The sequence below is a fragment of the Mixophyes fleayi genome, chromosome 6 (assembly GCF_038048845.1).
Source record: "Mixophyes fleayi isolate aMixFle1 chromosome 6, aMixFle1.hap1, whole genome shotgun sequence".
NCBI classification, from domain to species: Eukaryota; Metazoa; Chordata; class Amphibia; order Anura; family Limnodynastidae; genus Mixophyes; species Mixophyes fleayi.
In genome coordinates, this window is record NC_134407.1 from 102,372,603 (window position 1) to 102,400,539 (window position 27,937).

The following is a 27,937-nucleotide window of genomic DNA, read 5'->3' on the forward strand; positions in this document are numbered from 1 at the left end:
ATTAGAGTGACGTGGAGACAGCTGACAGCAGAATCTTGTACAAGTATTGTACCAGGCAGGAAAGGTGTGCTCTGTAGCAGAGGTAGGCGTCCTGTGACTTTCCAAGTCAATGCTGTGGTTGGGAGGGCATGCTGGGTCTTGTAATTCTAACAGTTGCTATATGTCCCTAATTTACAGGGACAAGCCCAGGTTTTAAAGCTTTGTCCCAGCGATTATTATTTTTCAGAATTAACAAACAGCACAATAAAATTAATCTTTTTCTGCATGTCAGTTACCATTACTACCATTTGTTTTTACCATCTATGCCTTCTAAATCTACATTTATTGTAGAGTAGTATTTCAAATTCAAAAAGTGCATTACAATACTATAATATGTGGAATTATAAATAGCTGCTGCTGCTATTATATATTATTTTATATTTATAATAATATAATTATATAGTACTTTATCCATGATAACACTATTCACACTAATGCACCCTCAACTTTCTCAACCTCCACTCTGAGTTACATTTGCTCCTTTTGTTTCAGCTATGCTCTCTTCCACTTAAAATGTAAGCTCTCTAATGAGCAGGGTCGTTCATACCCTTTGATTTAATGTCTGCGTTTATTTTGTGTTCCTTGTATGTCCCTGTTTTATGTATGTACTGTTTTTCCTACTGTATGGTGCTGCGGAGCACTGAGGCGCCTTACAAATCTGTGAAAATAATAATAGTATAATAAAAAAGTTGGTATAATAATAAAAAAAAACATGACATGATGGAAGTTGTAGGTCTCGACGTCTGCTGAGACACTATTGCCTGTGATGTGATTGGGGGAATCAACTCTAATGTGTCACTAGAAATCATTTTACAGTATTGGTAGCTATGTAGTCCCACCACTGCTAGTGACACAGGTTGTATAATGTCAGCACAGAGACTTTTCACTATAGCTAAAGTTTAAGGAGTGTATTTGTTAAGACACTGTGTTATGGAAGATTTCTTATCTTCTATCGGACAATTTAACAATAAAAGATCATACTGGCAATACTTGGTAACAGCAGAAAGAGGAGTCATTTTATGGAAAGTTATTAAAAAATATAAAATTGATAAAAAATACTTTTTTTTCTGATAAAAGGTAATTGCTTTATTTCTGAGCTGGCGGTAGCAATCAGAGGACAGCGGTGGTACTTGCTTTGCATGTGGAAAGTTTGCTGAAGGGCCCTTACAAAGGCTACCGTCCAGGGCTTTGATAGATTAGAAAAATCACAAAAAACTCCCATTTGCGCTGGACTTAGGGGTTTTGTCCTATTGATAAATAAGCCCCTAACTGAAGAATCCCTTGACCACTCTGTTACTATTTTAGCAAGGTTTTGGAATTTCCGAGCTAAAGCCTTATAGTTCACTGCTATAGACTGCTAAATCTGTAGGGGATGTTATCATTTATGAGTATGATTCACAGCATAGGGGTGGTCTTTTTTTGTCCTTAACATGTGACTTTTCCACCCTGTGACGCCAGTTCATTGGAAAATCCTACTATAATAAATGTATTCACCAAGTAGCAGTGATAAATACAAAGGTGCTCAAATAGACCTATTTTTCCACATTACACAAATATGTGTGATCTATAAATATAGACAATAGATCCAAATGGCTTTTCATGTGTGCAATCACATTATTTTTTCATTTTGTACGTGACCCCTCAATATTATACCTCCCAACTCTCCTGATTTAGGTGGGACAGTACCGTTTTGAAGGACTTTTGGTATATATGGGAGATATGTCCCACTAAGTGATGCACCTTCAATGCTGGGAGTAAGAGCGGCAGGTGTGCGCAGCATTGAAGGGGTGCGTTAATGGGAAGAAGTCAAGCCCTTAATGTGACGTGGACAATACCCTGTGTAGTGGGACAGCAGCTTTCATGGCAGTGCGTGCAATCTGTCCCAAATTTTGGGATGTATGTAATATACACCATGCCTATGGTGCATTAAGCATACATATGTGAATGTAGTTTCAAATTGGTATAAAGCAACTGGATGAGATTGCAGTGAGAGAGGTCTATCGCCCATTGTGATTCCCAATACCGAGTCCAAGAATGGCACCCAGCAGCAGAAAGACTCCAAATCAATCCACCAAGGGCCTTGTCTTTTGTAAACCACACCACTGCTTGACTCAGGTGAGTAGCAGTGTAGTATAAGCGGATGTCCGGAAAGCCCCTGCCACCATTAACCGTCGTAAAGTGGAAAAACTAGTATGCTGGGGTTTATGTTGCCACACGAACTAAGAGAACCAGCGATGTAGTTCAATAAGTGGGCCTGGGCACCTGCACCGGAGGGTCTGGAAAACATAAAGCAAGTGGGGCAGGATATTCATTTTAAGGGCGACTATTCTATCCAGCCAGGAGATAATTTTTTGCCACCTGAGCAGATCTACCTTAATTGTTTTGATTATGGTGGGGAAATTTTCTGCATACAGAGGGGCATATTCAATTCCGATCCCGATCTGCGGTAACGCGTGTTACCGTGGAAAATGCGCACTACTGCCGGTAATACGGTACCGCAATAACACAGTGGGCTGCGAACGAAAATCCACGTTATTGTGGTACCGGGGATTAGGTTTGCGGCCCGTTCCGGCGCGATCCTGCAGATCGGGATCGGAATTGAATATGCCTCAGAGAGTCGTAGTGGAAGGTAATAAAGACACCTAGGTATTTTAGCTTAGACTGACGCCAGAAGAAGCTGAAGTTGCTGTTAAGGAGACCCAGGGTTGAGGGAGGTATGTGGAGAATAAGGGATTCAGTTTTGGAAAGGTTTCTTTTATAGCCTGAGATGGAACTATAAGCAGAGAGTGTGGCAAACAGATTTGGCAGTGAGTTATGGGGGGAGGTTAATGTGAGGAGAATTTCATCTGCAAATAGGCTGAGTTTATATTCATCGGAACCAGCAGTAACACCTTTGATATCCGGGGAGAAGCGAATTTTGCTTGCCAGGGGCTCAATCACAAGGGCAAAAGTCAAGGGGGAGAGATGGCACCCCTGACGAGTGCCATTAGCGATTGGGATCAGGGAGGATAACATCCCATTTACCGAAACCATAGCAGAGGGATTAGAATATAAAGCCTGAATACCTTGGAGAAAGGTGCCATCAAACCTAAATTTCTGAAGAGTTTCCAGCATAAAGGGCCAGTTAATTTGGTCAAAGGCGATTTCTGCATTCAGGGAGAGTACTACGGCTGGAGTCTTAGTTGAGTTAATACAATGATTGAGGCTAACTGCTCTTCTGGTTTGATCCCATGCCTGATTGCTCGGAATAAAATGGACTTGGTCCTTAAGTGAAATAACAATAATACGGGCCTCAAGGGCCTCTTTTGAAAAGGATCCACCCTTTAACACATTATTGAACATGTCAACAAGATACCGTGAAAGAATCTCACTAAATGTCTTATAATACGTAGCCGTGAAGCCGTGAGGGCCTGGTGCCTTGTTTGATTTCAAGTTTTTGATGACTCCAGATATTTCCTGAGTTGTGAAATCCATCTCTAATTGTTCAAGTGTGTCCGTCAATAGTCTAGGTAGGCGGCACTGGGAAAGAAATTGTTTGAGGCCTTGGCTGAAGGTGGAGAGTTAGATTGTGAGATATTATATAGTTTGCTGTAAAAGCCTCTAAACTCTTCTGCTATCTTATTGGGATCCTGAGTGAAGCCGCTTGTGTGGGACTTAATACAGAGTACATTGCTCTGGGAGATTTTAGAACGTAGTCCAGACGCCAGCAGTCTGTTCGCCTTATCTCCTTTTTCATAAAAAGTTTTGTTCAGGTATTTGAGAGAGTTTTCTGCTCGGCTAGAAAGTAGAAGGTTTAGATTACCTCTCACTGCCACCAGTTTAGCATAGTCCTCTGGAAAGTCTGAAGTTTTGTGAGTTCTATCTAAACTAGTTACATGTCTAGAGACCTCAGCAAATTTCTCATGTTTTTGGTGTATGCAGCCGCTCTGATCAAGCTGCTATGTATCACTGCTTTATGGGCATCCCAGAGAAGCATTGGGGATACAGAGGGATCAAAGTTATTTGTTTAGTAGTCACGGATTTATGAGTCTTTGTGATTTTAGCTGATGGTTAAGGGGATTCTATCAGTTAAATTGTTTTTTCCCAAACTGGGGGCCCACAATGTCCACCGTAGTCGTGCCATGTTCCGACCATTAGCTGGGGTGAATGTCAACATCAAGGATATGTTGAGCTAGGTCAATGCACAGGAAGACCATGTCCAAGCGCGTGTTCATGCCATGGACTGGTGAAAAGAAAGTGAAGTTTTTCGTGGTAGGCTCCCTAACTTGCCATGTATCAAACAAGAGGTGTTGGGAGAGGAGAGATTTCAGTGCCTTAGAGCTATTAGAAATCTGTCGGTTCAGTTGGGGAGGAGATGTAGGTCTGTCTATGGTAGCAATAAAGTCACGTAAATGAGTAGCGCAAAAACTTGGAACCAGGGAACGAGAAGGCCTACAATCCATACGTGTCAGAAGCTGGTCCTAAAGACCAGAGTGGGATGGTGTGGCTCTGGCATCTGCCAGATAGGGTAGTGTAGAATGCCAAGCTCAGAGGTCCGTGGTGCGTGGAAGGACCAATATGGGACATTGGCAAAAAAATGTGATATTGGAACATCAAGGTAATATATAACAGCATAAAAAACATCAAAACCAAAACTGGAGAAGACATGGTATATAGTGCAAACGTAAAAAAACAAAAAAGAATAGCAGACTTATCTACAGATGAGCAAACAGAGACCGCATGTGGAATAAGTCCTTGAGAGCTTGGGGCCCAAAAAGGGAAAACGCGACTTCTGCAGGGGTTAAACAAGCGATAGAAACACACACAAACTATAACATTTCAAACATTAAAGTCCAGGAAAGGTGTTAACTTGAAGGTACTCATGTTGGTAGTATCAGGATGCCTCAAAGGGGGAAGATAAGGCCCAGGCGGGTCCACCGACATCTCTCCAGGTGACAGAGGAGTTGGCCTCTGTGGTCTTGGCAGAGTGCCATACTTGTTTCGCCACTCTTTCCGGTAGAGGGGTAGCACCCTGTTCAAGAGGACGAGCTGATGGAAGTGAGGCAGGCAGTGGGAGTTTCAGTTTCTGAAGCATAGAGCAAGCATCTTCTAGGGATTTAGCAGATAGTATTCTTCCCTCTCTCTGTACCTGGAGGGCAAAGGGGAATCCCCATCTGTATTTTATATTATGATCTCTGAGACCCTGAGTCATGTGTTTCATCTCCCGCCACTTGAACAGAGTAGACGGGGCCAGATCTTGAAACAAGAGGACCGTGACCCCCATCTATTGAGATCACAGGTTGCTTTCTAGCCTCACAGAGAATTTGTTCTTTCTCCTTATAATCGTGTATGTGGAGAATGACATCTCTTGGGAAGTCAGCGTCCTGCGATCGGGGGCGAAGCGCCCGATTGGCTCGGTCTAATAGGAGCAGGTCATCCGAGATGGAGGGGGCCAGCATACAAAAAGACTAAGAAGATAGTCCTCAAGTTGTGGCCCTTCAACAGTCTCCGGAATATTACATATTCATAGGTTATTGCGTCTGCCTCTGTTTTCAGCATCCTCCTGCTTATCAGGCAGAGACTCTGGGCTGTTGCGTATAGAAACAAATTCTTGTTCTGAGAATTTTTCAAATTGGATAATTTCGCCTTGAGACCGCTTCAGTTTATCAACTCAATTGCCTATGTCCGCCACTTCTGAAGACAGATTGGACATGGCTTTGGACTCCTCATCTTTTATAATCTGTTTAATGTTTCTCATTTCAGAGAGGAGAGCGGCAGTGTCCTCTTTGGTGGAGTGAGCAGATGGATCATCCACTGCGGAGTCCATTTCAGAGTCACTACCGGGTAGGGAGGGTGGAGACGGCTATCTGTTAGAGGTGGAGCTGCTCGGAATAAGGTATTACACAAGCGACTGGGATCCGGGCTTTTTGTTCTTAGGCATTCTAGTTTGGTTAACATTGAATGTTCCAATAGTGAATGGTCCATGCACCGGACAGGTTAAAGGCTCAGAACATTGTTATTCTATCATGCAGGTATGGGTAGAACGGCATGGCTATGCCCACTTGTCTGTGTCAGATATGCATCAGAGGGATAGCATGGGATTGCTCTTGGTGAAGAAGTGCTGATGAGGCAGAGGGAGTAACCAAACCCCCCCTATGGGAAGGGTACACTCGGATTATACAGACAGTATAATACGCTGGTACAGTAGGTTAATGTTGGAGCTTTCTCTGGTGGTGAACTGTAGGTCCAGCAAGTATCAGATCTATTGGCTTCTCCGTGATCCTGGTTCTCTGAATAGTCTGCCTGTTTTTCCTGATTGATACCTGTTGTGATCTCTGCCTGGATACCGACCTTGCTTGTTTGCTCGTGACCATGACCTCTGTCTGAATACTGACCTTGCTTGTTTGCTCGTGGCCCTGACCTCTGCCTGGATTCCGTCTCTGCCTTTTCGTCTGAGAGATCTCCTCCCTGCATCAGGATCGTGGTGCCAGCTATTCGGTCCATCAGACTTGCCTGTGTCAGCAGTGTTTCACAGTACAGTTTTACTGCTCAATCTTGCTCCGGCATTTTCCCTGACACTGTGCTGCTCTCTAGCTCCATCTCACACAGGCCACAGCTGATACTACAGCATCCTCTACTTCACACTGCCAATCATCTGTTATACTGGTGGAGTCTGGTGCTGCATCCTGTTACTAACTCAGTGTTCCTGCTTTATCTGGTCCAGCATCCCACTGTCAAGTCCTCTGTGGTGCCTAACTACCATAGTTGAGTTATCACTACTCAAGAATAAGTCCTGGGGACAACCGAGTACCGTCAAACATATCTGGTTCTGTGGGAAAGGGGGTTGCTATAGGTGAAGCTCTCGTCAACAACAGGTTCTGATAACTCAACTCGTAGGGTGATTTGTGACACCCAGCATACCCTTCGAGCAATAAGCTGCTATACATTGGTAAAGCATGCTGGGACTTGTAGTTTCACAACACCTGGGGTGCCAAAGGTTAGCCAAGCCTGTCTTATATCCAGTGAATGAGAAGCTGAATGGATAAATCAGGACCGAAGCACCCTCAAGTGCTGGCCCGTGTGAATAACAATTAACTGTCCTTTAAATTGGTTTACAAGACACAATATAGTTAAGTCGTAGGTATACTGAGAAACCCACAATATTCTGATGTATGGACTGAAACAGTGAGTCAATAGCAGGCACTCATTAGCAAGCACAGTTGGGCAGATCAGTGCAAGCCTCTTGTAATGTTAATGACTCTATGGGGGGTATTCAATTGTTAGCGAGAACCGCTAAAATTCTGCGCTCTAAAAATATTACCGTTAATATGGTAATATTGCGTGTAAATACCGTTAATACGGTAATTTACTCGCTGGATTTCAGCTCGCAGCTCCGGGAGCTGCGAGCTGAAATCCAGCGAGATATTACCGTATTAACAGTAATATTTTTCGAGCGCGGGATTTTAGCGGTTCTGGCTAACAATTGAATACCCCCCTATGGGTGCCATTGACTGACATTGACGCAACTAAACAGAGAGGCGCTGAGTCTATCGCACTCCCAGTATTCACCAGGGACCCCCGCAAATAGGTATGGACTTGGCTGCGTGAGGTGCGCAGCTCGCGGTTCTCCAAGTTAGTTACCAGTGCAGTGGATAGAGAACAGGAATGGTCATGCAGTCCGGGTCGAATACCAAACGATAGTGTAGTACACAGGGAAGGTCCAGAGGAGTGGTTAGACACGAGCCATGGTTCAGAATCCAGAGGAGCAAGTAGAACCAAATCGCAGGACAAGAGAATAGTCAGGAACAAACCAGGGGTCAGAACCAATAATACAACAATAGCAGGAACAGGGAACTGGATAAAGAAACGCTGGAGCTGGTGAAACTATCTCTGGCACCAGAATGGAGAAGCTTTATATGTATGCAGGTAGCCTCTGATTGGTGGAGTAAGATTCCAGCGGTCAGATGCACCTGACCGCCGACATATAAAAGAGAGAAGCGTCCCATTGCCTGGCAACGGGATGCGCGTGCAGCGTCAGCCGAAATGCGGAAGTGCGTCCCGTTGCTAGGCTACGGGGCACAGCTCGTCAATGAGAACAAGAGTCCGTCCCCGCCACCTGTGGACAGTGCGGTGACGGCGCCTGACACCTCTACGGTGAGGATACAGGTGGTCTAATACTCCGGTGTTATGCGAAATGGGGAGCCTAACTTCTGATGCAGACAGCGGTCAGGGTGAATAACAAGACACCATGTCAAGCACTCTTGTGGGGGAGAACTGCACCCAGCAGCTAACATGCAACCCCTGCAGGGGTGCACTCTTTGTCCAGGCATCCTCCACAGCTGCAGCGTCTGACAGGCAGAGTGTCCGACAGACAGAGCGGGTACAGCACCATGCGCAGCAGAAGCTCCTCAGAAGACTGCGATAGCTGGATGCAGGTAAGCAACGGTACGCACTTTAGAGTGGGTGTCTTCAGCCGGAGCACCTATTTCACAAGAGCCAGCCCAATCGTCATGCAGACAGTCCCGCCTCCACGCGTTTTCACAGACGGCACGGTTCAGAGGAGGGTTCCAAAGGTCTCAGGTAGCAAGAACCCTACCGGTATATGCTGAATAAGTATAATGATGTTGTAATGGTGTAAGTTAGGAGGAACATCCTCCCGTAGAACCAGTGGGTTGATCTTCGTGCCAAAACCGGGATAGTGTAGCTTACAAGCCTCCAGGGCTATCAAACCCCAAAATGGCACTAGCAGGGTATTGTGTGGGATCTCTGTCACCTACAGGCTGGATGTGCGAAGGAGAAGGGTATCTCCAAGCAGGACAGCTTAAAAGTCTGACCGTCCATCTTGGACGGCAAGCCACACCCCCCCTGTTTCCCATTTTTTGATTAATTAGCTAATAGGAGGTGGACTGAGTTTCAGGATTACTGTTGAACATTGTCACACTGTGCTCCTTTCTTCCACCAATAAATGAACAGCAGGTAGAGCAAGGGCTGAATACTGCCATCCCTAGAATGGTGACGCCTGAGATGGGATTCTTACTTGGCTGCATCGGAGGATTGTTTAATTTGTTTTATATGTCCATTATTAGGCTAATCATGTCAGTACTGAAGCGGTTTCTTAGTTTTGACTGGACCAAACCAAATGTGGAAATATTCTTTCTACTGAAGCTGATGATGCTGCAGCTGTTAGCAATTGCTCTACTGCTACCATGATACCAATTAAAAAGGGAAAATATTGACAAAAATGTCTGAAAGTGCAACAACGGGATTGTCATGAAGTTCAAACACATCACAACCACCAATAAAGCCCCCCCCTCCCCAACTTCGACTTCATCTCCCTCCACTCTCCCTCCCGTGGATATATTAACTTAGGGAAAGTTACCATTTTTATTCCCTACCTAGCAGGGTATGCCGATTTAGATAAACTTGATTTTAATCACGGTTTAAATCCTGATTTTAATCACTATTTTTTTTAAAAAAATCATTCATTTAAATCACCATTAAAAAAAAGTTTAATGGTAATTGGCATACTGTGCAATATGGACCGTAGTCCTTTGACCTTTGATTATCTGCAACTACTAATAAAAGGTCTGTATCTATGGCTATTGCTTGCTGACCTAATTTAATTATGACTCATATGATACAATTTGGTACAGGCAACAGACAAGTCCAGAAAAGAAACAGATAATTCCAGAATCCAGAGAGAATGACCAACACCAGACAACACCAGTGTTTCAAGTTCAGAGAGAAAGGACAGTTTAAAGAAGTAACTTATCACTGTAAAATCAACTCCTTTTAATGACTTCTTGTTTAACCACGATGTTGTGTCAACAGTGGCACCAATAGACTGGTGCGATTGGTTCAGAAACTAGCTGGTAATGAAAATATCACAGTAGCAGTAGAGCAATTGCTAACAGCTGCAGCATCATCTGCTTCAGTAGAAAGAATATTTCCACATTTGGTTTGGTGCAGTCAAAACTAAGAAACTGCTTGGGTACTGACAAAGCTGCAAAACTTGTGTTTCTTTTTAAGGCGTTCAGTAACCACCCTAATGTGTAGGCTCATTCCGATTTACAAATTGGGCAAGGCAATTGCCAACTATTGTAACTTTGTTTTAACATCATTGCTGTTTCTTTTCTTTTACAGTTTGTGTTGTGATTTGTGTGTAGTTTGCTGTGCCATGCCATGATTGGTGACATTGTCAAGTCATTTAAATTGAATATATTAAAGATACAGTATTTTAAGAGAACTTTGTACTATTGTTTTTACTTGGTTTATTTGTTTACATTTTTTTTTTAAAAAATCCAAATAATCTGATTTGTTTAAAAAAAAAAAAAAAAAAAAAAGGCGTTATATTCAATTTATATAACTTGTTTATATTTTTTGGATAGCTGAATATCAAAATAAGGGATATATTGCATGGCCCACTGAAGTCCGAGTGTTCACTGCAAAGGTGGTTGTGTATTGTTTCCCCAAAACAAACTAATAGATTTGTCAATGTTAATTGTGAATTCTGATATTTCTCCATACAGTTATTTTTTTTTCCATTATTGGTAGTAGAGAGATGAAACAAAATACAATAGTGCATTCAATTGAAAACATCGTAGTCCATCAACCAATATTAAGTGAGGCAAACTGTAAGGACAAACAATATATGACAAACAAAAGAGAAAGATAGAAGAAAGAGTACAGAGGAGGAGTGGGAGAAAGCGAGAAGAAAGTTGGGTGGAAGGTGAAAGGGGACTCCACAAGATGTTATGTCCACTTTCTGAGGAAATAGCCGCTAGATGGAAGTGCAAACAGTATGCCAATGATCCAGCTCACCCACCCTAATGCCCGTCAGGTGACTATCCACTGTTCACGAGGGAGCTGTAAGACGGAGACTCCTTAAAGTCCAGCCAGCGGAGCCACATTGCCGTGTATTCAGTTACCTTCTTTTGGCCGGAGAGGGAGATGTCGTCCATGCGCCTGTAAAGATCTATCAGTCTAAACCACTTCCGCATGTCAGGAGAGGTAGATGACCAACAATGGATTGGGATAACCACTATAGTGGCATTGCTCAAATGGCAGAGTAAGGATTTTTTATATTGGGTAAGAGAGATGTCTGTAAGGCCAAACAGCCTGGAATCAGGGCCTTCAGGGACCAGGCACTCCAGGATTTCCTCTGTAACCTTGCTCACCCAGCGCCAGTACAGCGCTATTACAGGGCATGACCACCAAATGTGGAGTGGGGAACTTGTCCCCAAACCACATTTCCAGCACGACCCTGAGACACCTGAATGCATCTTGCACAATTGGGGAGGACACCTGTGCCAGCACGAAAGAACCTTGTACCGTGTCTCCAACACGGAAAGGCTAGTGGAGCTCGCCAGAGTGTACTGGAAAGGTTGAATCGAAACCTGGTCGGAGGTAGACCTCACCTGTTCTCTATCCCATGCATCAGCATAGCTAGGAAGAGTGGGATAGAGATGAGTAATGAGTAATTGGTATAAGGATGAGATGGTGTGTTTCGCTTCTGTGGATATGCAGCACAGTTCGTCTAAACTAGTCAGGCTCCTACTTCCTCCCTCCATAACAGCCTTCATCTGTAAGTAATGTCTGGCCTGCAAGTATAGCCAGAACTTCAATGGGGTAGCCCAGTTTTTCCTGTAGGAGAGAGAAGGCGCGTACATGTTCACTAGCCACCAGCTGACTAACAGATCCTCTTTTACCATTTGGTAGTAATTACACTTGAGCCCATCAGGCCATAGGGATTTGATTAGATGTAGTGATCTAATAGCCAACTCAACATTTGTTAAGTATTCTGGTTTGGTTATGCATTGCTTTCTCTTTCATTGTTTAACCATATATTCCAGTCTTAAGTTCTAAGGAAATTATTTTTGGTATATTCTATTCGCTCCTTCAACCCTGACAATCTCATCCATATCTCCCCTTCTCCATCCCTCCCTTTTTCGTGCGCCCTCTGGAACTCCAGGTCTGTCCGTAACAAACTGTCCTCCATTCACGACCTCTTCATCTCTCACTCTCTTAATCTTCTTGCTTTAACCAAAATCTAGCTCACTTCTTCTGATACTGCCTCCCCTGCTGCTCTCTCCTATGGCGGCCTCTCTTTCACCCACTCCACCAGACCAGACGAGTGGCCAGGTGGGGGAGTGGGCCTCCTTCTATCCCCTAACTGCACTTTTTCGGGTTATACCCACTTTACCTTCCCTCTCCTTCTCCTCCTTTGAAGTCCACTCCATTCGGCTCTTCTCCCCCATCCACCTCCGCATCTCCGTCATCTATCTTCCCCCTGGCCCTACCTCACTTTTTCTTGACAACTTCGCCGCCTGGCTCCCCCACTATCTTTCCTCTGACCTGCCCTCCATTATACTGGGCGACTTTAACATCCCTATTGACAACTGTTCTGACCCAGCCACCATCAAACTTCTCACTTTTTCCTCCTCCCTTGGCCTCACTCAGTGGACCTCCTCCCCTACCCACTGTCTTGGTCACTCCCTCGACCTTGTCTTCTCTCACCTCTGTGATCTCTCTGACTTCTCCAACTCTCCCTTCCCACTCTCTGACCACCATCTCCTCTCCTTCACTCTGTCCTCTGCCCCTGCTCCCACCCCGCCTAAAGCCACCCTCACCAGGCGCAACCTTGACGCCATTGACCCCATCTCCTTCTCCTCCTCCCTTGATACTCTCCTATCACCCCTTCCCTCTCTGGCCTGCCCGGATCAGGGATCAGGCGTCCTCTCTCCACAACCTATCTCTCGCTACTGCCCTGGACACCGTTGCCCCGGCCTCTTCTATCCGCCGACGTCGCCTTATTCCCCAACCCTGGCACTCCAAACTCACCCGCTCCCTCCAAAAGTGCTCTCGCACAGCTGAACGCTTCTGGAGGAAATCTCGCTCCCTGGCTGACTTCCTTCACTTCAAATTCATCCTCTCCTCTTTCTGCTCTGCCCTGTCCCTCGCTAAACAATCCTTCTTTAAGTCCCTTATCTCTTCTCAGTCCTCTAATCCCCGCCGCCTCTTTGCCACATTCAACTCACTCCTCTCCCCCCCCTCTCCCACTGTCCCACCTTCCCTCTCTGCTTCTGACTTTGCCTCCTTTTTCTCTTCTAAAATTGAAGCCATCAGACAGAACATCTCCTCCTCCCACTGCTCTTCCGCCCCCCTCTCCACTCCACCTCCCGCCATTAACCAGCTGTGGTCCTCCTTCATCCCCACTTCAGGTGAAGAAGTTTGATCCCTTATTCTTTCCTCTCCACCCTCTACCTGTCCTCTCGATCCCATCCCCTTCCACCTTCTTCGCTCTCTCTCTCCCACTGCCTACTCCTACCTCACTCACCTCTTCAACCTATCACTCGTTGTCCAATCCTCATTCAAACACGCTCTTATCTCCCCTATCCTCAAGAAACCCAATCTCGACCCCACCTCTCTTGCTAACTACCGCCCTATCTCTCTTCTCCCATACGCCTCCAAATTACTTGAGCGGATTGTCTGCAGCCGCCTCACCAAACACCTCTCTGACAACTCCCTCCTTGACCCTCTCCAATCCAGCTACCGCCCCCTCCACTCCACTGAAACAGCCCTGGCTAAAGTTACCAATGATCTCCTATCTGCCAAATCCAAGGGTCACTACTCCATACTCATCCTCTTCGACCTCTCCGCGGCCTTCGACACCGTGGACCACCCCCACCTCCTGCAAACTTTACTCTCTCTCGGCCTCTCTGGCTCTGTCCATGCCTGGTTCACCTCATACCTTGCTAACCGCTCCTTCTCTGTATCCACGTCTGGTTCTTCCTCCACCCCCTCCCCTCTCCCTGTTGGAGTCCCTCAGGGCTCTGTTCTTGGCCCTTTACTCTTTTTGCTCTATACCTCCTCCCTTGGAGCTCTCATCTCTTCATTCGGTCTTCAGTATCACCTATATGCTGATGATATTCAACTCTACATCTCTTCTCCTGATCTTTCCTCCTCCATCCTCTCGTGTAATTGACTGCCTCTCAGCCATCTCATCCTGGATGTCTTCGCGCTTTCTTAAAATTAACATCTCCAAAACTGAACTCATTGTCTTTCCCCCACCCAATCTCCCTTCTCATCATGACCTCTCTATAATCGTTAACAACTCCACTATCTCCTCTGTCACCCAACTCCGCTGCCTAGGAGTCACTCTTGACTCCTCTCTCTCTTTTGCCCCCCACATTCAATTCCTTACCCAAGCCTGTCGCTTCCAACTCCGTAACATTGCCCGCATCCGTCCCTTCCTCTCTCAAGATACCACCAAAACTGTCATCCATGCTCTCATCATTTCCCGCCTCGACTACTGCAACCTCCTCCTTACTGGCCTCCCCTGCTCCCACCTCGCCCCCCTCCGCTCTATACTTAATGCGGCTGCGAGACTCATCTTCCTCTCACGCCGCTCCTCCTCTGCCTCCCCTCGCTGTCTTGCCTTACACTGGCTCCCCTTCCCCTACAGAATCCTTTTCAAACTCCTCACCACCACTTACAAGGCTCTCTCCCAGTCTACTGCCCCTTATATCTCTAACCTCCTCTCCATTCACACTCCCGCCCGCTCCCTGCGCTCGGCCAATGATCGCCGCCTCTCCTCCACTCTGATCACCTCTTCCCACTCTAGAATACAAGACTTCTCCCGAGTTGCCCCCCTTCACTGGAACGACCTCCCTCGCTCCATCCGTCTCTCACCCAATCTATGCTCCTTCAATCGGGCACTTAAAACTCACCTGTTCCTTAAGGCCTACCAACCACCCACTTAACCTCCCACCTCTTCTGTTTCTCCCCTGGCTCCTTTTCTCTCCCCTTTGCTTCACTGGCTCCCTCTTGTGCCTGATTTTGTTTACCCTCCCTTAGGATTTAAGCTCGTATGAGCAGGGCCCGTTTCCCCTCCTGTCTCCAGACCTGTTCTTCCGCTCCGTCTTTACAATATTTGCCTGCCTGGAGTTTCTGAAGTTCTGGTACTTTGTGTTTATTGTTCTGTATTGTTTTACCCTGTATAGTATACTGTTTGTGCCGTGTACGGCGCTGCGGAAACCTTGTGGCGCCTAACAAATAAACGATAATAATAATAATAATATGTTATGAAAACTTTCCAGTGTTTTCCACCCCACAATTGTCATCTTAAAGAACAAAAAACAAAAACAGAGATATTTTCTACTATCACATGTGGCATTGTTCACTACCTGGAAATATTCCTAGTATTTGAATAGGTGCTCTTTTTCTTTCATAAAGTTACAATGTAGAGCATGTATGAAATGCTACGTGTGGTAATCAATTGCCATGTACTGTGGCTGAATTTCTCCATTCTATATATTTAATACAGAATATAAAATGTCAAGTTAGTACAGGAATTTAGTTAGTAAAAATGTAACAAATCCCAAATATCTTCATTTTATTTGCTATTTTGACGGATATGTTACTGTTATAAGAAATATTTGTTTATAAATATTAATATTTGCTTATGCTGTGTAATGATTTGTTATATACAGTAAGTGGCTATTGTTTTTGCTCTATAATGTGTAGTATGAGAATTCTATAATATGATGTTTGGTTTATTACAGACAGGCATACTCTACAAGTGACTGCATCCAGTTCCATCAGAGGGAAGGTCAGGAAGAGGCGCACAGTGTACAGCCAATTCCACATGGATTTGTTGCTTAAAGCATTTGAAATAAACCCTTATCTAGGCATTTCACTGAGGGAAAAACTTGCCCATCTCACTACTCACAGGAGTCCATGAATCCAGAATCCAGGTACCTAAACATGGAACAACATAAGTCTGAAAACTGGCCTTGATTATTAAAAGTTTGGATCGAGCATCATATTTCATGTTCACTTTTAATTAGAAGTAACCATTAATATATATCTTCTGATGGCTGGTAGTTTTCTTCTCTATATTGAATTTGCTCTTAAGTACTACTAATTCAAGATAACATTCTCACCACAGATATTTAAAGAAGATATCTATATTCCTAGGTCTGGTTTCAGAAGAGAAGCGCCAGAAAGAACAAGAAGGAGAGAATCTGCCTCAACAAGTGGAATGGCGACAGTGTAATCAGGTCCCTCAGGTCAGCAATCCACAGCCTAAAATGGAATGGTATAAAATGGGATACATTGAAAAACAAGAATACATCAATAAGAACTGCACTTCCTTTCCAGTCACTGAGCCACTTACATATGAGCATATTAAATTGTTTCATTCTGAAGGGTCTGAGGAGTGTTTCCGTAGGTACAAGGAATAAAACAATAAATACATGCAATAATAAATAATAAAACATGCAAAAAGGAAATTAGATTGGCTAGTAAATGAAAAACAAGTTGCAAAAGCAAGCATGACAATCCCCAAAAGTTTTTCAGTATATAAATGGCAACAGGATTAAAAAAGATAATATAGAACCCCTTAGAAGTCAGATGGGTGGATTGATAAATGATACTAAGGAAAAAGCAGAGCTATTAAACACTCTATTTTCTTAAGTATTTACTAGAGAGGAACAAATAGTAGGAATAATACATAAAGTAATACTTGGCTTACAAAGAAAGAAGTCCAAAGGCGACTGAAGAATATCAAGATAAATAAAGCTCCTGGTCCAGATGGCATACACCCAAGAGTTCTTATGGAGCTAAACTCAGAAATAGCTAGACCGCTATTCTTAATTTTCATAGATTCAATCTCATCAGGCTCAGTAGCAAAGGATTGGCAAATAGCAGATGTGGTGCCGTTGTTTAAAAAGGGGACAAAATCACATCCAAGGAATTATAGACCTGTAAGCTTGACATCAATAGCGGGGGAACTACTTGAAGGTATATTAAGGGATAGTATTCATGATTACTTGGTGTGCAATAAGATTATTAGTGCAAATCAGCATGGATTTGTAAGGGATAGGTCATGTCAAACTAATCTAATTAATTTCTATGATGACGTTAGTGGGAACTTAGACCATGGTAGTGCAGTAGATGTGGTCTACTTAGATTTTGCAAAGGCCTTTGATACAGTGCCACACAAGTGGTTAGTTCACAAAATAAGGGAACTGGGTTTAGGAAACAACATTTGTACCTGGGTCGAAAACTGGTTAGAGAATAGGGAACAGAGAGTTGTGTAAATCATTGGTAAGACCCGATCTTAAATACAGAGTACAGTTCTGGGCACCACTCTATAAAAAAGATATTTTGGAACTAGAAAGATTTCAGAGAGGGGTGACAAAATTGATAAAGGGTATGGAGTCATTAAGTTATGAGGAAAGGTTAGCCAGTTTAGGCATGTTTACTTTAGAAAAGAGGCATCTAAGAGGGCATTTGATTATTATGTACAAATACATGTAAGGTCCTTACAGTGAACTTCATGGGAACTTTTTACCCCAAGGACTATACACAGGGCACGCGGCCACTCCCTACGGTTAGAGGAGAGGAAGTTTCACAACCAGCAAAGGAAGGGATTCTTTACAGTAAGGGCAGTCAAGATATGGAATTCACTGCCAGGGAAAGTTGTGATAGCAGATTCAATAGATATGTTTAAGAAAGGGTTAGACAAATATTTAGCAAAAAAGTGTATCCAGGGATACGACCGTTACTTAAAATAAAGGATAGTAGTGGATACAGGGAAAAATAGGACTGCAGTATAGGGTCTGGAGGGGTTTTTCCCGATTGAAGCAGATTGGCGGTTGTTTATTCTGGATCAATTTCAAATGCAAGTGAGGGAACTTGATGGACTGGTGTCTTTTTTTTTCAACCTCATCAACTATGTAACTATGTAACAATGTAGTTGATCCCCAACATCATAATTTTTGGTGGCCAAAACATCACCAGGCAATAAATTCGGTGGCATCTACTGTCACCACTGCACAACAGTATCATCCATATATGCAAGAGGTTTCCAGCAGTCACCTACAACATCCCACCTGCATATTGGAGACTAGTGGATCTGAATACTTAACAGCTTTTGTCAACTCACTGGAACCTGTTCATGGCACAAAACAGGAATTATCCTTACAAGACATCCTGGAAGAGTTTCCGCGATGCTGGAAAGATCTAGCCAATAGCAACTTCATTGGTGTTACTGATGACCAGCTCAGATAATGTAATTATACACTGAAATCTCTCTTCTTGCACCTAACATTCCACACCTGAGCAATAAGTGTTTATGTAAGTGCATAATAAGGAACCAAAGAAATCATCATCATTATCCTTTATAATGCGCTACATATTCTGTAATCATTTTAAATATATGACATACATGAATATAATAACAGATACGTGGATACAATTAATAACACGTACCTGGATAGTCATGAACTGGCACTACAGCTGGTATGAATAGAGATATGATTTCCCTGCGTGTGAGTGAACAAAAGGAGATATGGCAACACACGAAGTGTGAATTCTGTGAATTTAATGTGAATATTGTACTAATTTTTGACAGCACTCAGTAGTGGTGAAAGATAGTGGCAAATAATACATTTAATGTAAGACACAAAGGGATTCTAGCTATATTCCTGTTCCCGTTTACACTTCTTATATGCCTGTTTGCAATTATATTCACATTGATTTTTTTTTCCTTTCAATATTTTTACCTTATTCACTACTATTTCTGTTTTTAATATTAACAATAAGGTTTGTACATTAAACCTTACTTGCAAATATAATCATTACACAATTATGAACATTTTGTATGTTTTGAAGCACATACGTGATTAACATTGAAAACATAATATTTATTATATCAAGAACTTAATTATCTAATTGATAACCAATATTTAGTCAGGTCTCCTTATAGACCGTAACCCCAACCAAAGTCTTCAGACCAAATCTAACTATTGCTCTAAATAATCTAGATTAGGTTGCATCTAATTATATATATTATAGAAAATAAATATGTATTTTCTTTTGTTTGTATAATGATGAATAATGCACGTTTGGGATTAAAGTAAAAAACATATCAATTAGCTGTAGTAAACATTGCAATTCCTTAAATTAACATCAGGTTCTGTGAGGATGTCCAGACAGCATTTCCCTATTTTATAATCTCATTAGATAAACATAGCTCAGACAGAACAATAAACATTTGATGTAGACTGACAATGAACTCTGCTCTTAGAGGTCAGGGAGGAAGTAGGGATGTTATCAGACATAGGCTGAGAGCAACTTTCACATGGGAGGGGCGCTCAGTCACTGAGTGTTTCTGTAGAGTTGATGATAATGGTGAGGGGGTTTTTAAGAGAAACTCCCTTGCCTCAGCATACCCCTGACTGGGATTTGGGGAATAAGAGACTTTTCATGTATGATAATAGCACATTTTGTGTGATATTGATGAACATGGAGGACAACTAAATGCTGAATATTGGAGCATGAGTGCAGTTAAAGGAGTACAAATTTTGTAGGTGATTTGTTGTGGTGTGGATATAATTTGACACTGGTGGGCAAACTGCTATATTTTAAGTGCCTCACATGCAGTCCCTGCAAATGGTCTCTTTTTACATCTTTGTCATTTCAATTTTTTTGGTTTTAGACAAAATGGTCTCTTGGAAGAAGCTGTGACAGGGCCCATAACCCTCTGTACGCTGGTCCAGCATCTCAAAGAAATCATGCCCCATTGCCCCTGGAAATAGTTATGTTGCTGTATTAAAATAAAAAGATCACAATAACTGCAGGCTTCCCTCACAGATGTTATATGTTCACTGAACCTTTGCTGACTGCATTTACATGGGTGCAAGAAACAGCTAGCGCTGCAAGCTCAAGTAGATATTCATACTGCCAAGACTAATGTGTAGAGCTATATTTGGTTCCAAGACTATTGGGGAGAGCCGTATCTGGTGCAAAGACTTATATGTAGAGAAATATCTGGCGGAAAACTGAACGTGCAGACCCATATCCAATGCCAATACTAATATGCACAGCCATATCTAGTGCAAGACTGATGTGCATTGCTAAAACTGGAGCCAATTCTAATGTGCAGAGCCACATCTAGTGACACCACTAATGTGCAGAGCCACATCTAGTGACACCACTAATGTGCAGAGCCACATCTAGTGACACCACTAATGTGCAGAGTCATTTGTGGTGCCAAAACTAAAATGCAACGCCATATCTGATGCAAATATTAATGTGCAGAGCCACATCTATTTCCATGATTATGTAGACCCATATCTGGTGCCAATATTAAAAAGCAGAATCGCATCTGGTGCTATGAAAAATGTACAGAGCCATATTTAAACCCATCTACTTATAGTTATACTTCTCCCTAGCACTCCTGAATGGATGCTGCTTATTTCTAGGGTTCCATCTATCTCCTAATGTTACCAATACACAAATTAAATAAACAGTGGCACTTCCACCTATACATATACCAAACTCTGTGTGATAACAATATAAAAATATAATAAATATTGTGAAAACTGTATCAATCTAAATCAAGCATTCATAAGTTTATCATGTGCCCTTATTTTCTCAAGTGTCCTTTTGAATCCAATATCCTCTTGAGACTTCATGATACTATTGAAATTGGGATTTGGCCTGTTTGAAATTTGGTTTCCATTAGAAAAAACATGCCTATGCTGACAACATTAGGCTCATCCCACAACCCTGTTCAGCCCCCAGTAATTTGTAATGGCCCTCGTCCCCGTCCCCCCTACATCCAAGTCATCTCCCCCTCCCCTCTCAGCCTCAATGTATCACCTTCACTCCTCCTTCCGCGCCCCCCCCCCCCCCAATACATAGAAAAATAGTACTTACCTGGACCTCTCTTCTTCGCTGTAGCCTGCAGGCTCTGGGCAGCACCTCTTCTTTCTTTTTGCCCTTCTGTCAGTGCAGGTGTGGTGGGCAGCGTGCTGCTTAGTGAGGAGGTATTGTGAGACTAGGAGACCTCTTCAGTAAGCAGCGCACTGCGCACCGCGCCCACACTGACTGCAGGGCAGCCAATAGCATCAGATTTGCTGTTAGTTGTGCCTGCCTAACTTGTATGAATTGGCGGCAAAAGCAGTGACAGTCGAGTGCGGGGCCATCACCGACCCAATCGCCAACATTATTAAGTAAAATCTTTGTTAGGGCCCCCAGCTGCCTGAGACCCCTGAGCTATAGCCCAGAATGCCCATTACATTATTCCGGCTTTGCCCCTGGTAGTAACTATTTGTAAAATGTAAATTTAAGCATTTTTATAAGGTGAACTTCAGGCCCCAGTTATTCCTGACAGTTTTAAAGTGCTTGGGTATGCTTGCGCTTGCAGTACTACAAGTGCAGGAATGCCCTGGCATCCAGGCACTGCAGGGAAAATGGGGGGGGGAAGCATAACATACACATTGTGAAAAAACACTTTATTGGAAATAAATACTTTCCCACCCAATCCCTCATTCACCAATTTATTGCTCACCTAATTCATGGGGTGCAGGGGAGGGGCTCTTCTGTCCTTGTTGGCAATCCAAAGTTTAAAAATAAAAAAGAGTTTGTGCTTCTCTATTAATATAGTGGTCAATTGCTGCCATATGGGAAAGTGGAGGGGCATTGGTCCCAAACCCCAAAGTTACCAGTATAACAGTGAACACTTGCTCCACTAGGAGTCGTGACAAGAATGAGCCTGAAGCGTTCTATTGATTCTATTTATTGCAGTGCGGATTTCCCATGTTCTGATGCTAGAGCAGACGCTGATGTAGTCAATGGACACAAGTTTGACCGTCCTGCCTGACCAAAATCCTGTCCAGTTGTTTTTGTTACCACACGTATGTCAATTACAGGACAATTTTATCTAAAACAACCAAATGGCGAACAGAATAATGCTACCCACATGCTGTATTTTTATGACCCATTTGTTGATTGCTTAGCTAAAAGGTGGACTCAATTTCAGGATTACTGTCTCATAATAATAATTTATAGAGAGAGTGGCTGCTATAGACTGTCATTAGCCAGTCTGTTGAACAGTATGACAGATCAAGGTAAGAACTTGTAGCCAATGCTGCCAGTCACCATGCAAAGTCTTTGTATATCTCCCCACAATTGTTCAAAAAATGGCGAGAGAGAAATGATCAAAACTATATTTGTCATTTCAATGAATTTATAAAAAAAAAAGTCTAATCATGCTGAAATCAGAAAGCTGTAGTGTTTGGACACCCCTGCTGTTATATTTGAATTTGACTAGAGATAAAAGTATAAGTAGACCTCTGTGTTTAGTCTGTCTCTCTTTAATTTGCAATCACAAATTGATTGCTGGAAAATTATCATTTAATTAAGTCTGCTACTAACAAAAACAACTTACTGGACATGTAGGAACATGCAGAAAATATATAAATCAGGCCTGGGCAACCTGTGGCTCTCCAAGTGTTGTGAAGCTAGAAATCCCTGCATAACTGCTATTGTCTGGCAAAGCATGCTGGGGCTAATATCTTCACAGGTTGCCCAGACCTGATAAATAGTACATAAAAAGACATACACATATCACTAATTAGTTTCAGTACACCCATCTTTTTTTTAAAATAAAATCCAGAAATATTTCTCTCAGTCTAGCATCATGTTTTATCATAAAAAAAAAGCAAACCATAATGTATAGGTAACGTAACATCACCGAAAACAAAAACAGTTGTGTTTGTGTGTACCTATCTACAGATAGAAATCCAGAAAACAGGACCTGTTGGTAGCCCTTGAGGATTGAGTTTGGACATCTCTGCTCTAAAGGGCTGTATTGTCTGAAGGCAGGCACCTATACAAAAACCCAGTGAGATCGTTGTGCTGGTGGAAAGAAGCATCAAGAGTTTGAGATCCAAGTACTTCTGCAGATAAGGGATTTTAACTTTTCATTTGGTATGCACAAACACATCTTCCACGGGGTGTTTTGGTGTTGGTAATTGTTCTAGAACAATATTATACTATTGCTGCTTTCCATATGTTTTCTATATATGTTGTGGAGCCTTGGACAATACCTGGGTGCAATCTGTAAAGATCACAACTATTACACACCTTATGAAGAATTTATTCAGTACGCATATACAATACCACCCTTATTTTTGGCTATAGTTCCAGAAATACTACACTATCAGGTGCTTTGCTTTCCTTTTCCTTCTAATATATATATATATATATATATATATATATATATATATATATATATATATATATATATTTATATATTACGCTCTCTGTTAGCAGTTGTACATTTAATAATTTTGTATAGTTTTGAACAGTGTAAAGCGTATATTATAATTTGACTAAAGCTTACTGAATCTTTTCTTATATGGGTACTGAGTGGGGACCAAACCCAACACGCAGGCTAGAAACCTTCATCTACAAGTTGAAATTGGTAGCTGTGCTAGATGGAGAAGTAACAGGTATCCGGAAATATGGATGATTTATCATGTATTCTCAACCACATTAGCATTTGGTTACTCATTGGTTTTATTAATCAAAATGGCCTTTCAGATAATTATAATTATATTACATCGTATAGTTTTATTATACGTATCCTATTTCCGCTGACTTCCATTTTAACTCTGTCAGGCTAATCAGATGTGTATTGAATTGTCAGTGTCTTTGGGAAGGTGTGTTAAATAGGAGTCTTTAGAGTCTCCTCCAGTTGTGTATTGCCCCGATTAGCACAAAAGACAGGCAAAGAGGGGTGGCCAGTGTCAGCTTAACAATTTTAAATGAATAAGTTGGCAGTAGACATGTACACCTTCACATATACATATCTTGGGAAGAAGTGAGACTGTATTAAAGCACAAGTGTCCTCTCTGTGTCAGATGAAGTGAAGGTAGTCGTCATCCAGACAACATCTGCTGAGATCAAGATGACAGAGCCTGGTAACAAAATTAAAGGTAGGTAGCATGTTTAAAGATAAGTGGTTTAAACCACTTTCTTCCTAGATTCTATTCTATGTTACTATAAAGAGTTTGAGTATATTTAGGTTATTACATAAAAACAAACCCTGAATATCTACATTGTAACTTCTCTTGAGGTGAACAGCACAGCAGATGGTTTGCAGCTGTCCCTGTGCACTATAACTTTACATTATACATGTAATTTGTAGCCTCCCACAATCTTCCAGGGTTTAGATAATTTGAGGCTCTGCTCTCCAGCTTCTGTGGAACAATAAGTCCCAGCATGTTCTAACGGTACATGACTAACACATCATACTGGGATTTATAGTTCCGCAACAGCTGAGTGTTGCCTATTTCTGCTATAACAGCTGCTATGATGTCTAGCGAGAGCTTACAGAGAACTAATGAAGGTTGTCACTTATTGAACCATAGCATTCATGTTATGAAATCTTTCCATTGTGTGCCACCCCACAATTGTCATCCCATATCAAAACATAGTTATTTTCTATAACACATTACATGTTCACACTCTTTTGACTATGTTGCAATGTTCACAATTTTTCGTTAATAAAGTTACAATGTAGAGCATGTATACAATGCTAGCAACATGCTATGAACTATGGCTAAATATATTAATATTAAACTATTAGTAGGGAAACAAAGTTAGAATAAATGTGAAATGTCATATCTCAAAATGCAGTCATTTTATTTGCTATTTTGACAGTTATATTAACGCTTTTTATTTTCATAAGAAATTTTAGTTTATAAATGTTAATATTTGCCTATGCTGTGTAATGATTTGTTATATACAGTAAGTGGCTATTGTGTGTGCTGTATAGTGTGTAGTATGAAAATTCTATAATATGATGTTTGGTTTATTACAGACAGACATACTGTGCAAGTGATAGCATCCAGTTCCATCAGAGGGAAGGTCAGGAGGAGGCGCACAGTGTACAACCAATTCCACATGGATTTGTTGCTTAAAGCATTTGAAATAAACCCTTATCCAGGCATTTCACTGAGGGAAAAACTTGCCCATCTCACAGGAGTCCATGAATCCAGAATCCAGGTACCTAAACATGGAATAACATAAGTCTGAAAACTGGCCCTGATTGTTATAAGTTTGGATCGAGCATCATATTTCATGCTCACTTTTAATTATAATTATAAGTAACTATTAATATATTTCTTCTGATGGCTGGTAGTTTTCTTCTCTATATTGAATTTGCTCTAAAGTATTAATAATTGAAGATAACATTCTCACCACAGATTTTTAAAGAAGATATCTTTATATTCCTAGGTCTGGTTTCAAAACAGAAGAGCCAGAAAGAGCAAAAAGAAGGAACAAGAAGGAGAGAATCTGCCTCAACAAGTGGAATGGCAACAGTGTAATCAGGTCCCTCAGGTCAGCAATCCACAGCCTGAAAAGGAATGCTATAAAATGGGATACAATGAAAAACAAGAATACATCAATAAGAACTGTGCACTTCCTTTCCAGTCATTGAGCCACTTACATATGAACAGTGTAGTCGGTCCCCAACATCATAATTCCTGGTGGCCAACACATCACCAGGTAATAAATTCGGTGACATCTACTGTCACCACTGCACAACAGTACCATCCATATATGCAACCGGTTTCCAGCAGTCACCTACAACATCCCACCTGCATATTGAAGACTAGTGGAACTGAATACTCAACAACTTTTGTCAACTCAAAGGAACCTGTTCATGGCGCAACACAGGAATTATCCTTACTAGACATTCTGGAAGAGTTTCAGCCATTCTGGACAGAACAAGCCAACAGCAACTTCACTGGTGTTACCGATGACCTGCTCTGATAATGTAATTATACACTGAAATCTTTCTTCTTACACCTAATATTCCACACCTGAGCAATAAGTGTTTATGTAAACGTGTATAGTAAGGAATCCAGAAGACATGACAGCCCTCTGACCTATGACCATACTGTAGATAGAATGGGAATATTGTCCTGTAATATTTTTTACACAGCTCAGCAGTTTGGAAGACAATGGCAAATAATAAATGTATTGCCAAAGACCATGGGATTTTAGCTATGTTCATGTTTTCTGTAATTTGAATGTTGAATTTGTAATTTTTTTCTTTATATATTTTTATCTTAGTCTCTTTTTTCTTTCTGTTTTCACTCTTGACAATAAAGTTTGTACATTAAACATCATATACAAATATGATTACTACACAATTATTTTGTAGAATGTTCAGAAGCACATAGATGATTAACATTGAAAACATACCAATTAGGTGTATTAACAAGCATTCAATTAGCAAATTAATAGCAAATATGTAATCAGGTCTCCTTTAAAGACCTTAATGTACATCCCTACCCAAAGATGGCTAACTAAAACTAACTACTGCTCTAAATAATCTACATCAGTGTGCATGTATTGTATATATGTATTAGAAAAATAAAAAATGTGGGCTATATTCTCTTGACTATAGAACTCTTTACAATGTTGACTAATGCACATTGGGGATCAAAGTTATAAACAGATCAATCAGCTGTAATAAACATGACAATTATTTAAACTAGCATTAAGGCTGTGGGGAGAGTCAGACAGCATTCCCCTGGTTTGCAAGCTCACTAGACAGACATGTAGTTCAGACATGACAATAAACATTTGATGTACACTGGCTTTATCTTACATCCAGAAGGTGTGAAGTGTGTTGGGCTACAGATATGATAGTTACCCTAAACATAGAAGCTAAACTCTCCCTGCCCTAAACAGTTGCAATGTGTGAAAAAAAATATGCAATGTTTATTTAAATTCCCTTGTACATTCTGACTATGAAGTTCCTACAATGTTTATTAAATTATGTCTGTAATTAAAACAAAGTATTTATCTACATCGAATAAACCTGGAGCTATACTCGGCTGTATAAAACGCTCACACTATTTGGTGTACTACACTAGTTGTACTACAGTTTTTATTTACTGATTTATTTATTTTTTGGATTTTTTTTTTTTTTACATTTTTGTTTCAATTGGTTATATGTTGTCTCCTTGTAATGCTTTTAAGGGCAAGTAAGGCTAAAAAAGAAGCTGCATGTTAGCACTTTGCATCTTCACAGACATATATGGAAGAAGTTACAGGCAGTTATTACAAATGACCATATTTGAGATTCATTTGACATGGAAAGAAGAGCAATTTCTAACAGGTGCTGATTGCACAGAGTCTCCTATATCTGTCCAATCAGTGTCCTTGTCAGAAATTACCAAAGAGCTGTTGATTTTGACAATTTGTGATTATCGGGGGCTGAGACAGGTTGGGCTTTTTCTTGGTTGACCCCTGACTAGATACATGCCTGTTCCCTGGTGGGAGATATTCTGAATGAATACCTAAAAACACCCACTGCGTTCACACCTGGATATAACAACAAAAGACCTGACCAGACACTACATCCACATCCAAATACGCACTATAAAGCAATTTTAATGTAAGCAGATTCAAGCAAAGGCTAACTCCTAGTCACTTGCAAAATAGTGCATTTCCTGGCCCATAGTAAAATTTTGGGGTAGGCCCATCAATGCCCTACTGGAGCTTCTCTGCTCTTTTGACAGAAGAGTGGGGGCCCTCAGTGGGAAGCATAGGCTTTAGAGATGGTGCCGGGCCTCCCTCACCTCTGGACCCTGTCACTGCCACACTATTTGTGGCATTCTGTTTTTTATTTTTTATTATATATCTCTTTAAACATTGTAATTCAGTTGTTTCTGTTTTTAAAGATTGTATAATATTTTTTAAAAGTGTTAACCCTACATGTAGGTATGTTACAATTATTTTCTCATGTGGAGCATACATAGGTTGTTGATGCTTTTAAAATGATCTGATGGACATTGCAATTGACTAATAAAAAGATCTTTAAAGCGGCTTTTGTGAACCCATTTTTATATTTGCTAAAGCTCATTCTGGACTCTTTCCATGATGATGTGAGCAATACGGTAACAAATCACATTAGTTATGTTTGTTAGTTTAAATAAAGTTTAAACATTTCTTGACTTTACATCGCCACTCATCCCTTGTTGAACCAACTAGACCTAGGGGTATATTTACTAAACTGCGAGTTTAAAATAGTGCAGATGTTATA

General features: G+C 41.6%; 1 protein-coding gene and 1 long non-coding RNA gene across 3 annotated transcripts; both read left to right on the forward strand.

Moving 5' to 3' along the window:
- Positions 1 to 13: 13 nt before the first annotated feature.
- LOC142161471 (uncharacterized) lies at positions 14 to 22,779 on the forward strand. 2 transcript variants are annotated; one of them, XR_012693405.1, is made up of 4 exons: positions 14 to 82; positions 15,582 to 15,773; positions 15,997 to 16,088; positions 22,606 to 22,779. It is a non-coding gene; the product is annotated as an uncharacterized LOC142161471 (long non-coding RNA). The 2 variants fall into 2 exon arrangements; XR_012693404.1 differs by lacking the exon at positions 22,606 to 22,779 and having other exon boundaries at positions 15,997 to 16,226.
- Positions 22,780 to 23,739: 960 nt separating this feature from the next.
- On the forward strand, positions 23,740 to 27,671 carry LOC142160346 (uncharacterized). Its single transcript, XM_075215264.1, has 3 exons — positions 23,740 to 23,810; positions 24,698 to 24,882; positions 25,114 to 27,671. Exons 1-3 carry the CDS (start codon positions 23,783 to 23,785, stop codon positions 25,651 to 25,653), a joined length of 753 nt encoding a protein of 250 aa, XP_075071365.1. The 5' UTR covers positions 23,740 to 23,782; the 3' UTR covers positions 25,654 to 27,671.
- The last annotated feature ends 266 nt before the right edge of the window (positions 27,672 to 27,937 follow it).